Here is a 17,060-nt window from a genome sequence, read left to right as displayed (position 1 = left end):
GCTGGCAGGCTGCTGGTTCCCATCACCAACCCTCCCTTCACCTGCATTCTTGCTTCTGTTAAGTTTCAGAGGATCCATGAGACAGCAGCCCCAAGGAGAGGGAGCTGGGAGTGCTGGGGGAGAGCACCCAGGGGGCAGCAATGTGCCCTGCTGGGCAAGAGGCCAATGGGGTCCTGGGGGGCATTAAGCAGAGTGTGTCCAGCAGATCAAGGGAGGTTCTCCTGCCCCTCTACTCTGCCCTGCTGAGACCTCATCCTGAGTACTGCCCTCAGTTTTGGGGCTCCCCAGTTTCAGAGGTACAAGGATCTGCTGGGAGGGCTCCAAGGATGATGAGGGGAGTGGAGCACTGCCTGGTGAGGAGAGGCTGAGGGCCCTGGGGCTGCTCAGTCTGGAGAAGAGAAGACTCAGAGGGGATTGAATCAATGTCTGCAACTCTCTGAGGGCTGGGGGTCAGGAGAGGGGGACAGGCTCTGCTCACTGCTCCCTGAGATAGGACAGGGAGCAATGGGTGGAAGCTGCAGCACAGGAGGTTGCAGCTCAGCACAAGGGGCAACTTCTTGCCTGGAAGGGTCCCAGAGCCCTGGCACAGGCTGCCCAGAGAGGTTGTGGAGTCTCCTTGTGTGGAGCCTTTCCAGGCCTGTCTGGATGTGTTCCTGTGTGCCCTGAGCTAGATTGGATGGTGCTGCTCTGGCAGGGGGCTTGGACTGGATGATCTCTTTGCATCCCTTCCAACCCCTAACACCCTGTGTGATCCTGTGAGCTGCTTCTGACCCAGAGCCCTTCATGCCCTTACCTTTGACCTCCAGACGAACCTGGGCCTCTGCTTTACCCAGGATGTTGGTGGCCACACAGGTGTAGATGCCCTGATCCTCCTTCCGAGCCATCTCCATCTCCAGGCTGCCGTTCTCGTGCGCTCTGTAGTTGCCTCCATCCAGAGTGTTCCCTTGGCCGTTCTTAAACCTCACAACACCACAGAGTGCTATTGTAAGGGGAGGAAGAGCAGCAAACCTTCCCCTTCCCCCTCACCTCTGGCCTGGCAGAGGACCTGCTGCAGGCTCTTACCATCTCAGGGTGGGGATTGGAGAGCCAAAGAAGGGGCAGTCGAGTCGGGTCCTGTTGTTCTGGATCACCCTGATGAGCTGATTGCGGGGGGCCAGTATCCGTGGGGGCACATCTGCAAAGAGCAAAGAGCACAGGCAGTGAGGCAGACACCACTTTCCTGACCATCAGTCCTCTTCCAGCCTCCTCATCCATGCTCCCTTCTCTTTTATTAACTCTTCCTTGTTGGTGCCTTGAAGTCATAGAAGCAGTCAAGGCTGGGAGGGACCACAAGGAGCAGGCAGTGCCAACCCCCCTGCCATGCCCAGGGACACCCTACCCTAGAGCAGGCTGCACACAGCCTCAGCCAGCCTGGCCTCAAACACCTCCAGCCATGGGGCCTCAACCACCCCCCTGGGCAACCCATTCCAGCCTCTCACCACTCTCCTGCTCAACAATTTCCTCCTCACCTCCAGCCTGAACCTACCCTGAACCTATCCTCGTTGGTGCTGTAAAATCATAGAGACACAGAAGCATAGAAGCAGTCAGGGTTGGAAGGGACCACAAAGATCAGCCAATCCCAAACCCCTGCCATGGCCAGGAACACCTCACACTAGAGCAGGCTGCCCACAGCCTCATCCAGCCTGGCCTTAAACACCTCCAGGGATGCGGCTTCACATTCTGTGTTTCTGTGTTTCTGTGCTCCACAACCTCCCAGGGCAACCTGTGCCAGTGTCTCACCACCCTCAACCTGTGCCAGTCTCTCACCACCCTCACTGTCAATGACCCTTTCCTAACATCCACTTTCATCCTCCCCTCTGCCACTTCAAACCCCTTCCTCCTCCTCCTCCTCCTCCTCCTCCTCCTCCTCCTCCTCCTCCTCCTCCTCCTCCTCCTCCTCCTCCTCCTCCTCCTCTCATTACAACACTTTGCCAATAGTCCCTCCCCAGCCCTCCTGTAGCCTACTTCCAATCCTGGATGGCCACTCCAAGGTCTCCTGGAAGCCTTCTCTTCTCCAGGCTGAAGAACCCCAATTCTTGCAGCCTGTCCTCAGAGCAGAGATGCTGCAGCCCATTCTGTGCTTCTGTGCTCCACAACCTCCCTGAGCAACCTGTGCCAGTGTCTCTCCACCCTCACTGCCACTCTACCTGACTCATCTTACATCTTAGTGCCCTCACCCAGCCTCGCAGAAGCCTGGCAACAAACTCCTCCTCCCAAGCCTGGTTGCAGAGGACACAAACCTTTAGGTATGAGCCTCAGAGCAGCTGACAAGGAAGATGGAAAGCAACAGAGAGGTTCTGCAGGGTGCACTTGCCTGGAGGGTGTTGTTCTTACCCAGGACACTGACAAAGGCATTGGCCAGGAGGTCCCTGTGCTCATTGGAGGCGTTGCACTGGTACACAGCACTGCTGCCTCAAAGCTCAGCCAGTTGCAACCCCCTGCCATAGGCAGGGACATCTCCCACTAGAACAGGTCACTCAAGGCCTCATCCAACCTGGCCTTGAACACCTCCAGGGAGGTTGTGGAGCACAGAAGATCTTTGATCACATTGGGTGCTTCTGTGCTCCACAACCTCCCTGCGCAACCTGCACCAGCGTCTCCCCATCCTCACCCTTGTGTCAGAGAACACAAACCTTTAGGCATGAGCCTCAGAGCAGCTGACAAGGAAGATGGAAGGCAACAGAGAGGTTCTGCAGGGCAAACCTGCTTGGGGAACGTTGTACTTACCCAGGACACTGACAAAGGCATTGGCCAGGAGGTAGCCGTGCTCGTTGGAGGCGTTGCACTGGTACACGGCGCTGCTGCCGATCTGGGTGTCTCGAAAGACAATGGTGTCCCCTGCCACCTCTCGGCTGGGGTTGAGGGGAGAAGCTTCAAAAAGCAAGAAAGCATTCATGAAATTTGCCATTCAGGTCACAGAAGCCATCCCAGAATTAACCAGCTTGGAAAAGATCCTCTCCCCGTGGCTGTTCCTTTGCTTCGCGGTGCCTCAGCCCCTCACAATCACCAAACAGTCTGGGGAGGGCTACGTTGTTGACCCAAGGGATGACATCTTCATGCAATGTGAACCCAGCTCCCATGTAAGTGCACCTCCAACCCTTCCCTCACTGAAGCTCTGCTGCTCTGTCAGAGCTGCCCTCTGCTCGAGCTGTGCCACTTCTGCCAACAGTTGTTGGCTGGCACAGAATCACAGAATGAACCAGCTTGGAAAAGACCTCTGAGATCATCGAGTCCAACCTAGCACCTAACAGCTTCTAATCACCTAATCCCTGGCACTGAGTGCCTCATGCAGCCTCCTCTTCAACACCTCCAAGGATGGGGACTTCACCACCTCCCTGGGCATAGAATCAGGAAGGCTGGAAGAGAGCTCCAAGCTCAGCCAGCCCAACCTAGCACCCAGCCCTGCCCAACCAACCACACCATGGCACTAAGTGCCCCAGCCAGGCTTGGCTGCAACACCTCCAGCCACAGCCACTCCACCACCTCCCTGGGCAGCCCATTCCAATGCCAATCACTCTCTCTGACAACAACTTCCTAACAACATCCAGCCTCAGCCTGCCCTGCCACAGCTTTAGTCTGGGGCTCCTTCTTCTGTCCCTGGCTGCCTGGCAGCAGAGCCCAACCCCACCTGGCTACAGCCTCCCTGCAGGCAGCAATGAGCTCTGCCCTGAGCCTCCTCTGCTGCAGGCTGCACCCCCCCAGCTCCCTCAGCCTCTCCTCACAGGGCTGTGCTCCAGGCCCCTCCCCAGCCTTGCTGCCCTTCTCCAGACACCTTCCAGCACCTCAACATCTCTCTGCAATTCAGGAGCCCAGAACTGGACACAGCACTCCAGGTGTGGCCTGAGCAGTGCTGAGTACACTGAGTGCCTCATGCAGCCTCCTTTTAAACACCTGCAGGCATGGGAACTCCACCACCTCCCTGGGCAGCCCATTCCAATGCCAATCACTCTCTCTGCCAACAACTTCCTCCTCACATCCAGCCTGAACCTGCTCTGGCACAGCTTGAGGCTGTGTCCCCTTCTTCTGTTGCTGGCTGCCTGGTAATGATCAGCAAGAGCTGAAGTGTGGGGGGCAAGAGAATGGGGCCAGACTCTTCTGTGCTGCCAAGTGGCAGAGACCACAAACTGGTACCCAGGAGGTTGCACTTGATTTTAAGGAGAAAATTCTTTGGTGTGAGGGTGCAGGAGGCCTGGAGCAGGGTGCCCAGAGGGGTTGTGGAGTCTCCTTCTCCGCAGAGCTTCCAACCCCTCCCAGCCATTATGATCCTGAGCAACCTGCTCTGTGCACCCCTGCTTTTGCAGGGGACTTGGACAACCTCCTCACACTCCAACTCTCCTGCTTTTAGCTGTCCCCAGAGATGATGATGGTCCCCAGACATCCCTTCCAGCCTCCACCATGCTGGCAGCCTGAGATCCTGTGTTTCAGCTGGCCTGGTCTCAGTGATGGAGGTGGTTTATGTGCTGTGATGCTGTACCTCACACATCCCACTCAGTGAGGTGCCAAGCATCTGGATAGCAGCTCTGGCTCTCCTAGTCAGCCTTGAGACCCTTGGCTAAGTGTTTTGTAGAGGAGGTAGAAGATTCTTACTCACCTTCTATGGGCTCACCATTCACCAGCCACTGGATGGAAGGCTTGGGGTTCCCATTGGCTCGACACACCAACCTGCCATCCTCCCCAGGGGCCAGAATGAGGTTTTGGGGTTCATCCAGCCAGTATGGAGCAGCTTTAAAATACACCAAGGGACCAGTTATAAACACAGCAGCATGGCCTCACCCCTCCCCTCTCCACTGCTTCCTCCTGAGCTGTATCAATGAAAACACTGAGGCTTGGAATAGATGACCTTTAAAAGGTCCCTTCCAACCCAAACCATTCTATGAAACATCACCCTACAGAGTCCAGTGTCTGAAGGGGACCCACAGGAAGGCTGGGAAGGGGCTTTTAAGAAGGGCTTGGAGGGATAGGATGAGGAGCAATGGTTTGAAACTGGATCAGGGGACATTTAGATTGGACACCAGGAGGAAGTTCTGCACACTGAGAGTGGTGAGACACTGGAGCAGGTTGCCCAAGAAGACTGGGAAGGAGGTTTAAGGGCTTGGAGTGATAGGATGAGGAGCAATGGTTTGAAATTGGACCAGGGGAGAAAAGACTGGATGAGGCACTTGGTGCCATGGTCTGGTTGGCTGGATAGGGCAGGGTGCTAGGTTGGACTGGATGAGCTTGGAGCTCTCTTCCAACCTGCTTGATTCTATGATTCTATGACTTGGGGCACCAAGCTCCCTCAGAGGGATCTCTCTCTGATGTGATGGTTTGGGAGTTTGGGAGATTGCCCTATGCAATCACAGAATCAGGGCTGGAAGGGAGCACAAGGAGCAGCCAGTTCCACCCCCACTGCCATGCCCAGGGACACCCTACCCTAGAGCAGGCTGCACACAGCCTCAGCCAGCCTGGCCTCAAACACCTCCAGCCATGGGGCCTCAACCACCTCCCTGGGCAACCCATTCCAGCCTCTCACCACTCTCCTGCTCAACAGCTTCCTCCTCACCTTCAGCCTCACTCTCCCCACCTCCACCTTTGCTCCATCCCCCCCACCTCATCCTGTCACTCCCTCACAGCCTCAAAAGTCCCTCCCCAGCTTTTTTGGAGCCCCCTTCAGATCCTGCAAGGCTACAAGAAGGTCCCCTGGGAGCCTGCTCTGCTCCAGCCTGCACAGCCCCAACTCTTTCAGGCTGTGCTCACAGCAGAGCTGCTGCAGCCTCTGAGCATCCTCCTGGCCCTGCTCTGGACACTCTCCAGCATCTCCACAGCCCTCTTGTCCCAGGGGCTCCAGAGCTGGATGCAGGACTCCCTCACAGCCTCAAAAGTCCCTCCCCAGCTTTCTTGTAGATCCTGGCAGGCCACAAGAAGGTCAATCAACCAGACCATGGCACTAAGTGGCTTTGCTTGAACACCTCCAGGGATGGGTGACTCCATCACCTCCCCTCCCACTGTCCTCCCCCCCAGCTCCTGGCTGTGAAGGTAGCAGAGACAGCAGGTAAGTGACGTACCCTTCACTCTCACCGAGATCGTGTGCCTGATGCTGCCCATCTTGTTGGAGGCCAGGCAGAAATACTCCCCAGAGTCTTCCTCAGAGACATTGGAGATTCGAAGAGCCTTGTTAAAGTTCTCCAGCTTGGTTTTGCCTGCTGGGAGCTCTCCTCCTTTCTTGTACCACATGATGTCTGGTGCTGGGCTAAGGAGAGGAGATCAATGCTGGTTTCCAGGACCAAACTAAGAAGGACTCCTAAGGAAACAATTGATGGTCCTGCACTTGGAGCCACTCACAGGTATGGAAGGGGATTGATCCAGCTGGGGAGCCACCCTCATTCCTCCCACAGCCCCTGAACCAGGAGCTTGAGCAGTGCCAAGTGATGAGGAGCAGAGTTCATCTCTGCATCTCATGGAGTCACAGAATGGTTTAGGTTGGAAGGGAGCTCAAAGCTCAGCCAGATCCAACCCCTGTGCCACAGGCAGGGACACCTCCCACTAGAACAGGTTGATGAAGGACTCATCCAACCTGGTCCTGAACTCCTCCAGGGAGGTTGTGGAGCACAGAAGCACCCAATGTGATCTTTGATCACATTGGGTGCTTCTGTGCTCCACAACCTCCCTGGGAAACCTGTGCCAGTCTCTCACCACCCTCAACCTGTGCCAGTCTCTCACCACCCTCACTGTCAATAACTCCTCCTAACATCCAGTTTCAATCTCTCCTCTGCCACTTCAAACCCATTCCTCCTCCTCCTCTCATTCCCAGACCTTCTCAATAGTCCCTCCCCAGCCCTCCTGCAGCCCCCTTCAGATCCTGCAAGGCCACTCCAAGGTCTCCTCCAAGCCTTCTCCTCTCCAGCCTGCACAGCCCCAACTCTCTCAGTCTGTGCTCACAGCAGAGCTGCTGCAGCCCTCTCAGCATCTTGGTGGCCTCCTCTGCACTGCCTCCAACACTTCCATGTGCTGCTTGTGCTGGGGGCTCCAGAACTGCCCCCAGGACTGCAGGTGGGGTGTGAGGAGAGCAGAGCCAAGGGGCAGAATCCCCTCCCTTGCCCTGTGCCCACACTGCTCTTGCTGCAGCCCAGCACAGGGTTGTGTCTGGGCTGCACTCACCCTGCAGGCTCCTGTTGAGCTTTGTATCACCCCAGACCCCCAGGGGCTGTTCCTCAGGGCTGCTCTCAGCCATTCCCCACCCAGCCTGGAGCTGTGCTTGGGATTGCACCCACCCAGGTGCAGGACCTTGCACTTGGCCTGGTTTTATTCCATGAGGTTGGCCTGGACACAGCTCTGCAGCCTGTCCAGGTCCCTCTGGATGGATCCCTGCCTTCTAACAAGTCTAGCCACATCTTTGGGTCGTCCCCCCCTCTCCCCCAGCTGGGATGTGGTACATACACTCCTGAAGCAATGCACTCCAGCAAGAGGTCCACCCCTCTGAGCACCATCTGGCTGCTTGAGGTCCCATAGGGAAACATGAAGCTGGGAGTTGTCTCTGAGATCCCTCGGGCTGAAATCAGCAGGGGAAAAGAGAAAAAACAACAAAAACAAACACAAAACAAAACAAAAAAGTGCTTTAAAACTCTCTTTTGCTACAGCACAGACAGGGCCTGATGTGCACCATGGTAGCTGTTTGGTTTTGGGGTGGGTTTTTCTTTCTGGTGGGGGGAAGATGTCAGATTGCTGAGCAAGCTTGGGCTGGTGACCTCACCCAGGCATGCAGCTGGGAAGTAGAGAAGGGCTGAAGGTGATTTTCAAAGTAAAAGAGGGTAAAGAGAGGTTGTTTGGAAGACAGAGAGGGCAGCAGATGGGCAGAAGGAACTGAGCCATGGGGATGGTGCCTGATGCCACAGCAGCAGCTCCCTCCCAGGGCTGCATCTTCCCTGCCACGCAGAGATGGGCTGAATGCAGGTGAGAGGTGGGAATATTGGTGAACAGAAGATGCAGTGAAGGACAAAAGGAACCAACAGGCACAGGAAGGCTTTGTTTAGACAGCACAGAGAGGGCCAGATGTGCCCCATGGGGTTGGTAGACAGGGAGGGAAAGAGGCAGCAGATGGGCATAAGGAGCTGAGCCATGGGGATGGTGCCTGATGCCACAGCAGCAGCTCCCTCCCAGGGCAGCATCTTCCCTGCCCAGCCCTGCCATGCACAGATGGGCTGAAAGCAGGTGAGAGGTGGGAATATTGGTGGACAGAAGATGCAGGGAAGGACAAAAGGAACCAATGGGCACAGGAAGGCTTTGTATGGACAGCTGAGCTGCTTTGCCACAGAGAGCTCCAAAATATGGAGCATCCTAGAGCTGCCTGGGAGCTTGAGCAGCACCAAGGAGGTTTCCCACCCTTCCTGGGAGCTGCAGGGTCTGGAAGGAGAGTGTTCTTTGGAGAGGAACAACTCAGCCACCAAAATGACAGAGTTCAGGGCTGGACAAGAGAGTTTAGGAGAAGAAACCAGAGGAAGGCACAGGGCAACTCGACAGACACACACACACAGAGAGAAGGTCTCTTTGTAGAGGGGGACAAAAGGATTAAGAGTGGAATAAATTCCATTCATGAGTGGAATTTACTCAACTAGATCTGAATCAGTGAGGGCAAAACAGGATGAGATGGGCTTGAAAGCAGCAGTAGCAGAGATGGAGGTTATGGGATTAGGAAAGGGGGCAGAGTGGGGCAGGGTGGGGCCAGGGTCACTACCAACACTGGATCCGTGGAGAGAATCCACTCTGGTGGGATTCTGGAGTGCAGAGCAAGCCCCAAAAGCTTTGTTTGCTCAGCAAGCAGGAAGCAGTGGCACAGAGCTTTGGAGATGCCCATGTCTTATTGGGAAGCCTCCCTCCTGAGCTCTGGCAAGGAGAAAAAGGGCTGGGAAGAAGGATGGGAAGCAGATCAGGAGCTAACCATGGAGCTGCCATCAGCCTTCAGCAGGGAAAGCCTGGGATAACTGGCCAAGAACCCAGCCCCAGGAGTTAACCCCCCCCTTTGTGGCCACCCCCAGAGCATGGCATCACACACATACACCTCCCACCCCTCCCACAGGCACCACTCCACATGTGCTGGCCATGGGTTAGTCAATTATTTGATTAATGGATTACCAGGGCAGGCAAATCTTGGCCTCATCCTGAAGGGCCAATTCTCCAGGCAGGCACAAGCTGCTTGCCCACCTCTGGAGAGGACCCAATGCCTGCTGAGAAGCCTCAGCCCATGCTGAAAGGTGGCAGAGACAGGTCGGGTTTGAAGCTCCCACAGATGTGGCCAGACTCAAGACCTTCTCCCTTCTGGTGGGATTGGGAGGGTGGGAGATGATTTTGCAAGCCAATATTGGCCTTTATTAGCCCAGAATGGCTAATGACAGGCTGCAGGTCACTCCATTTGCTCAGGGGTGGAAGAAGAAGAGAGAAGCAGCAGCTCAAGCCAAATCCAGCCATATATTAATGATGACAATTAAAAACAAGGGAGATCAATTAGTAACCTACCCCTCACTTGTTTGATAACCCAACAACAACACTGCAGAGCTAAAGAGCCTTTGGTTGGGTGCTTGGTTGTGTTTCTTTGCCTTAGCACAGCACTCCTGATAGATATTTGGCTGTTTGGAACAGGGAGGGGACAGAAATCCTCCTAGGCAGATGTGCTCCTCCAGCTCCAAGCAGCTCCAGCTGGAAGCTATAAGCTGTGATCCCTTTGGATGGAGCAGAGCTGGGAAAATACATCCCATGGTTATTTATTTCTGCTCAGAAATAGCCTCTGCTTCCAAGGCAGTGTTGCTGTTGTCCCAGGCTCCACCTAACTGGAGCTGTTCAGCTGTGAAGAGGTTATCCAAGAGCCAAGCATCCCAGCCCTGAGCCTGCTGCCATTCAAACTCCTCTTTCTCCTGAAAGGCAGCAATGGGAACTTCCTGCACAGCCTTAAAACTTTTCCTTCCCCCCCAAGGTTGGCCAAAAGAAAATGAAAGGAAAGAAAGGGGGAAAAAAAACCCAAAAGAACAAACCAGGGAAGGAGGATTTAAGTCCTGTGTAAAAAAGGTGAGGAACTTCTGCTATTAAAAGCCCAAATTAATCCTTCTGGATTGATTGAGATCATTTCTCCTTCATAACCATTTTGCTTTGCCTGGGCAGTGAAGCTTGACAGGAAGGAGATCATGGAATTGTTTGGGTTGGAGGAGCCCTCTAAGCTCATCCAGTCCAAGCAGCAACCTAACACCAGCATGGCCACTAAACCATAGCCCCAGGTGCCATGGCCACACAGCATCTGAACACCTCCAGGGGTGGTGACTCCATCACCTCCCTGGGCAGCCTGTACCAAGCCCTGACCACTCTTGCAGTGAAGATTCAGCACTTTTCCTTCTCTTGCTCTTCAGCTGGATAAAAGAATCACAAAATCATAGAAACACAGAATCAATCAGGGTTGGAATGGACCACAATGAGCAGCCAGTCTCAACCCCCCTGCCATGCCCAGGGACACCTCACACTAGAGCAGGCTGCACACAGCCTCAGCCAGCCTGGCCTTAAACACCTCCAGGCATGAGGCTTCCACTACCTCCCTGGGCAACCTGTGCCAGGCTCTCACCACTCTCATGCTGGAGAACTTCTTCCTAACATCCAGTCTGAATCTCCTCATTTCCAGCTTTGCTCCATTCCCCCAACTCCTATCACTCCTTGACAGCCTAAAAAGTCCCTTCTCAGCTTTCCTTAGCCCCTTTAAGATACTGCAAGGCCACAAGAAGATCACCTGTGTGATACTGTGTGACCTGGGAGCCTTCTGCTCTCCAGACTGCACAGCCCCAGCTCCCTCAGTCTCTCCTCACAGCAGAGCAGCTCCAGCCCTCTGCTCATCCTCATGACCCTTCTCTGGACACCTTCCAGCACCTCCACGTCCCTCTTGCAACAGAGGCTCCAGCCCTGGCTGCAGTACTCCAGCTGGGGTCTCACCAGTGCAGAGCAGAGGGGAAGGATCACTTCCCTCCCCCTGCTCTCTTCTTTTTTTCCCCACCAGGTCATTAAGAAGCTGCTGGCTTGGAGCTTAGATTTGCAGGAGGGCACCAGGGGGTGAGTGGAATCCAGAGAGCCCACAGTGTTGCAGGGTGCTGTTAAATGCCAAGAGCCCCTCCAGTGCCAACAGCAGCAGGTCTGCCTTGACCACCTATCAGCAAGGATCTGAAGAAAGCCAACTCTGTAGAGAAGATCTCATTCCCTTAGCCAAGAGGCTGAAGCCTCCCTTTTCCCTAAGCAAAGGCACCCAGCAGGGCATCACCGAGCCTGCAAGCACCGCAGTGACCTTCCTGCTGGAACCAGCCAGGGCTGCGAGTGCCAAAGTGGTGCCCACTCAGCAGGAAGGCATCCTGCTGGAGAGGCAAACATCCTGTGTGCTGCTGAGCTGCAAGATACACTCAGAGGAGTGCTCACCACTGGGTTTCTCTCATGGCCCTGGCCCCGGGTGGGAGGCATCTCCTCTGGCTCACCTCTCGTTGGCACAGGGTACAGTCGATGCCATTCCCATCAAGGTTGGTTTTGCTGGAGATCCACTTCCACAACCATCTCTACACCTCCTTGCAGACTATTCCCAGCCCATGTGCTGCCACCAGCCCTTCCTCCAAGGCTGGTTCCTCTGCTGAGCCTTCTCCAGCTCTCCAGCATCTTCAGAAACCTCTCATTCCTGGCTGAGACTGGTGAGATGCCAACATCCCAGTTCCCCCAGCAGGGAAGGGATGCCCGGGCTCCCTGCTGGCATGGGGAGGGCTCTGGCCAAGGACACTGCACCCAGTGCCCTTGCCTGGCACATCCTCCTGTTCTCAAGCTCCAACTCTCCTGTTCTTAGCTGGCACAAGGCCTCCTTGTCCCCAGAAGCCCCCATGGAAGAAGAAAGTGTGCCCTGGTTTATGTGAGGCACAAACAAACCTGTGCCTCTGGATGGAGGAGGATGAGACAATGGCTGAGCAGGACTCTCATCAGGGCTCAGCACAGGACATGGCTGGGGTTGTCCCCATACTGTTGGGACACAGCTCTGGTCCCATGAGCAGCAAGAAAGGCAGAAAGCAAATTCTGCCCATGACAGTGCCTGGCCATGGGGCAGTGAGGCTAAACCATGTCCCTCAGCACCACATCTCTGGGTCTATCACCAGCTCTAGGGACCTGTGTCTATCACCAGCCACTGCCCTGGGCGACCTGTGCCAGTGTTTGAAAGCCCTTTCAGCAAAGGAGTTTCTTCTAATGTCCAACCTAAACCTCTCCTGGTGCAATCTGAGGCCTTTTCCTCTTGTCCCTGTCACTAGGGAGCAGAGCCCAGCCCCTATTTGGCTCCAACCTCCTCTCAGGGAGCTGCAGAGAGCAATGAGGTCTCCCCTCAGCCTCCTCTTCCCTAGGCTGAACACCCCCAGCTCCCTCAGCTTCTGCTCCCCAGACCCTTCTCCAGCTTTGTTGCCCTTCTCCTCTGCTCCACCTCCTCAATGTCCTTCTTGGAGTGAAGAATCCAAAACTGACCCCAAGATTCCAGCTGTGGCCTCAGCAGTGCCAAGCACAGGAGGACAATCCTTGCCCTGCTCCTGCTGGCCACACTGTTGCTGATGCGAGCCAGGATACTGGTGGCCTTCTTGGCCACCTGGGTACAGGCTGACTCATCTTCAGCCAGCTGCTGGCCAACAGCCCCAGGCCTTTTTCTGCAGCCAGAGAGAAGAACGAGGACGGATCTTGAAGCCAGGAGCCTTTGGCGAGGACAAACCTCCTCACCCAGCAAGCTGCCCTCAGCCCTGCAGCCTTTTCCACGTGGCCCAGATCCTATTAACCCAAACCCCTCTCTCTGCCTCTCCACTTAACCAGCTTAGCCCTCAGCCACTCCAGCTGGGGAACACTTGGAGGGGGACTCTGTGGCCCCTTGGCTCGTTCTGCCCCACCCCAGCGGTGCAAAGTCGTGGCCATCAACCCACAAAGGGGGGACAGAAGGGTGGGCACAGAGGAGGGGCAGCCCCCAGAGCCCAGTTAGCAGAGGAGATCAGTTGGGTTAGGCAGAAGGGGGTTAAAGTGGGGAAGGTCTCCAGAAGCCAGGCTTGACTCACCACTGTACATGGCAGTGTGATTTCGTAAGGACGTTTCGTTATGGGGTTTCTCTGCAACAAACAAAAGACCATGAGCAGATCCAGGGCCACAAAGCAGGCAGAGAGAGAGAGGTCTGGGGGGTGGAGAGGGGGGTGAGGGGAGAGGGAGGGCAGAAAACAAAATATACCTCCTGAAAGACAAAAGCAAACTCAGGATGAGGGGATGGCAGGGAGGCGAAAGCGCTCTGGGCACAGCTGCCTGCCAGGCTAAAGGATGTAGGAAGAGAGCACCGAGGGAAGGGATGGAAGGGCAAAAGAATGGAATGAAGAAGGAGGGCTGAAAACTGCAGCACAGATATTGCCTTGGAGGGATTTTCTCTTTGGTGTAAGGAGGGCTGGAGCCTTGGGAAAAGAAATATTCACTACCGTTTGGAGGAGGAAAATGTTTTGGTTGGGCTTGGGTTATTTTGCTGTGTCTTAACTAAGAGGGACATATGGAAGGATAGAACTGTTTGGCTTGGAAATGCCCTCTAAGGTCATCCAACCCAACCCCACCAAGGCCACTAAACCATGTCCCAAAGTGTCATGGCAACACATTGCAGCACAAGCCCTACGAGGAGAGGCTGAGGGAGCTGGGATTGGTTAGCCTGGAGAAGAGGAGGCTCAGGGCAGACCTTATTGGTGTCTGCAACTACCTGAGGGGAGGTTGTGGCCAGGAGGAGGTTGCTCTCTTCTCTCAGGTGGCCAGCACCAGAACAAGAGGACACAGCCTCAGGCTGTGCCAGGGGAGATTTAGGCTGGAGGTGAGGAGAAAGTTCTTCACTGAGAGAGTCATTGGACACTGGAATGGGCTGCCCGGGGAGGTGGTGGAGTCGCCGTCCCTGGAGCTGTTCAAGGCAGGACTGGACGTGGCACTTGGTGCCATGGTCTGGCCTTGAGCTCTGTGCTAAAGGCTTGGACTTGATGATCTGTGAGGTCTCTTCCAACCTTGGTGATACTGTGAGACTGTGATGCTGTGATTGCATAGAATCATAGAGTCAAGCATGTTGGAAGAGAGCTCCAAGCTCAGCCAGCCCAACCTAGCACCCAGCCCTGCCCAACCAACCACACCATGGCACTAAGTGCCCCAGCCAGGCTTGGCTGCAACACCTCCAGCCACAGCCACTCCACCACCTCCCTGGGCAGCCCATTCCAGTGCCAATCACTCTCTCTGACAACAACTTCCTAACAACATCCAGCCTGAACCTATCCTGGCACAGCTTCAGGCTGTGTTCCCTAAGCACATTTCATGAGCACCCTCAGGGGCGGGGACTCCACCACCTCCCTGGGCAGCCTGTGCCAATCCCTGACCACTCTTGCAGCCAAGAAATTGTTCCTGATCTCCAACCTAACTTTCCCCTGGCACAATTTCAGGCCATTTCTTCTTGTCCTATCACCTGATACTGTCAGAAAAGGCCAACTCCAACCTCACACCAACCTCCTTTCAGGGAGCAATGAGGTCTGGCTCCCTTTTCCCAACTCAAAGCAGAGGTTGGACACAGCCAGGCAGCAGTGCAGTGATGCAGAGAGGCAAGGCAAAGGTGAACCAATGAAAACAACCACCACAATTAGGCTCTAAAAGCATAATTGGCTATAAAAGCCCTTCTAATTAGAAGGTAATTAAAGTGGACTGTGATAGGTGCAAACCAGCAGCTCCTCAATATCAGGCAGCTCTTGGGTATTGATAGCCACCACCACTCATCCTCTTTACTTGAGGGAGAAGGGGGATTGCCACCAGAAGTCCTAGAGGAGGGGGGGATGCTCCATCCTGACCAACAGCTGCTGGAGGATTTGCCCTCCTCAGCTCACATCTTGACCCCCTAAACACTTTCTTAGTGCCTGGGAAGAGCAAGCTCCCACTGGGATGTGGTACAGCCACCACAGAAAGGCTCTGTTTGGAAGGGACCTCAGACATCATCTCCTTCAACCTGGGCAGGGACACCTCTCAACCAGCTCAACTGCTCAGGGCCTCACCCATCCTGGCTTTGAACACCCCCAGGGAGGAAGCAGCCACAACCTTCCTGGGCAGCCTGTTCCAGTCTCTCATCACTCTCCTGCTGGAGAACTTCTTCCTCAGCTCCACTCTAACCCTGCTCTGCCTCAGCTTCAAACCATTCCCCCTTGGCCTGGCTCTAGACACCCTCAGCAAAAGTCTCTCTGCAGCCTTCCTGCAGGATCCCTTTAGGCACTGGAAGACATCTCTAAGGTCCTCTTGGAGCCTTCTCCTCTCCAGGCTGCACCCCCCCAACTCCTCAGCCTGTCCTCACAGCAGAGCTGCTCCAGCCCCAGACCCAGATGGTGACATCTACACAACAGGAGATGCAAGAAGCAGTTTTGGCTACCATAGAGTTGCTGCTCTGAACCTCATCAGCCACACACCACAGACTCACAGGATGTCAGGGCTTGGAAGAGACCCAAAGAGCTCATCCAGTCCAAGCTCCCTGCCACAGCAGGACCACACAAGCCAGCTCAGGTTGCACAGGAACACATCTAGACAGGCCCTGAAGGTCTCCAGAGAAGGAGACTCCACAACCTCTCTGGGCAGCCTGTGACAGGGCTCTGGGACCCTTCCAGGCAAGAAATTGCCCCTTGTGTTGAGCTGGAACCTCCTGTGCTGCAAGAAGCACTGCATCTCTGTGTCCTGGGGCTAAGAGAGCCCAGCAGACACCCAAGAGCTACCAGAACCTGGCTACACCACAGAAGCTCTCTGCAGGGGTGCATCACCCCCCTCCAAGCCATCCCATTTGTTCCCTCTGGCACCCAGGCCATGGCAATCCCATGTAAGGAGTTTTGAGCACCTGGATATGATTTCAAAGGACACCTAATTCCTGATGGCTTCAGGCTGAGATCACAGAAGTGACCTGCAAAGCTCAGCCAGTCCAACTCCCCCTGCCAGAGCAGCAGCACCCAGAGCAGGTCACACAGAACACAGCCAGGAGGGGTTTGGATATCTCCAGAGAGGGAGACTCCACAGCCCCCCTGGGCAGCCTGTGCCAGGCTCTGGCACCCTCACAGGCAAAAAATTCCTCCTCATCTTTCCATGGAGCTTCCTCTGCCTCAGCTTCCACCACTGCCCCTTGCCCTGGCATTGGGCATCCCCCAGCACAGCCTGGCCCCAGCCTCTGCCACTCACCTGCACATCTTTAGAGCCATTGCTGAGGTCACCTCTCAGCTGCTCTGCTCCAAGCTCCCAGCCCCAGCTCCCTCAGGCTCTGCTCCTAACAGAGCTGTTCCCTTCCCTGCAGCATCTCTGTGGCTCTGTGCTGGACTCTCTCCAGCAGTTCTCTGAGGTCCTTCTTGGCCTGGGAGGCCCAGAACTGGACACAGTATTGCAGATGTGGCCTCAGCAGGGCAGAGCAGAGGAGCAGGAGAACCTCTCTTGACCTTCTAACCACAGCCCTTCTAATCCACCCCAGGATGGCACTGGCCCTGCTGGCCACCAGAGCACATTTCTGGCTCAAGCTCAACCTGATGGTTGAACATCTGGAGCCAAACTCAAGCAGGTGTCCTTTGAGCACTGCAGGCATAAAGGATGCTTTGTGTCCTAACAGAGGAGCAATTAGGGCCTGAGTTCTTTAATTGGGAAGGGTCTCTAGGGGGCTCCTGGGGTGGTGTTTGCATCTGATAGCACAGCAGAGGATGGCAAGGAAAACTTAAAGAGAGGCTCCAGCATCACTGGAAGCCCAGGAGCAAAGGGCTGTGGTGGCATCCAAGAGCAGCAGGAGGAGCTGCTTGCCTCTGCACAGAAATCCTCCAGGATTTCTCCAGAGCTTGACAAGCACAGAAGCACTGAGTCCTTTGGCTGGGAAAAGAGCCACACACATGCTCCTCCTGCCCCCCTGCAGGGATGTCTTCCCCATGGTGACACTGAGCCTGCTGGCTGCTCTGAGCATGGCCATGCTGGTGACACTGAGCCTGCTGGCTGCCCTGAGCATGGCCATG

General features: G+C 55.3%; 1 protein-coding gene across 23 annotated transcripts in view; it reads right to left on the bottom strand.

Moving 5' to 3' along the window:
* Nucleotides 1–17,060, bottom strand: part of NFASC (neurofascin) — a 157,281-nt gene that overhangs the window by 67,813 nt on the left and 72,408 nt on the right. For 17 of the 23 annotated variants that reach the window (XR_010308811.1, XM_064173663.1, XM_064173671.1 and 14 more), the window contains 7 exons: nucleotides 13,101–13,151; nucleotides 7,456–7,567; nucleotides 6,084–6,268; nucleotides 4,631–4,762; nucleotides 2,767–2,910; nucleotides 1,063–1,174; nucleotides 794–960 (listed from right to left, as the gene is read on the bottom strand). Coding sequence is in view for 22 of the 23 variants with exons in the window: in XM_064173663.1 (XP_064029733.1) it covers nucleotides 794–960; nucleotides 1,063–1,174; nucleotides 2,767–2,910; nucleotides 4,631–4,762; nucleotides 6,084–6,268; nucleotides 7,456–7,567; nucleotides 13,101–13,151 (903 nt within the window). In the remaining variant the exon portion in view is untranslated. The remainder of the gene's footprint in view (nucleotides 1–793; nucleotides 961–1,062; nucleotides 1,175–2,766; nucleotides 2,911–4,630; nucleotides 4,763–6,083; nucleotides 6,269–7,455; nucleotides 7,568–13,100; nucleotides 13,152–17,060) is intronic. The other 6 variants (XM_064173668.1, XM_064173674.1, XM_064173687.1 and 3 more) reach the window with 1 other exon arrangement.

Source organism: Pogoniulus pusillus, chromosome 39, assembly GCF_015220805.1.
Source record: "Pogoniulus pusillus isolate bPogPus1 chromosome 39, bPogPus1.pri, whole genome shotgun sequence".
NCBI classification, from domain to species: domain Eukaryota; kingdom Metazoa; phylum Chordata; class Aves; order Piciformes; family Lybiidae; genus Pogoniulus; species Pogoniulus pusillus.
This window is presented reverse-complemented; position numbering and strand designations above follow the sequence as displayed.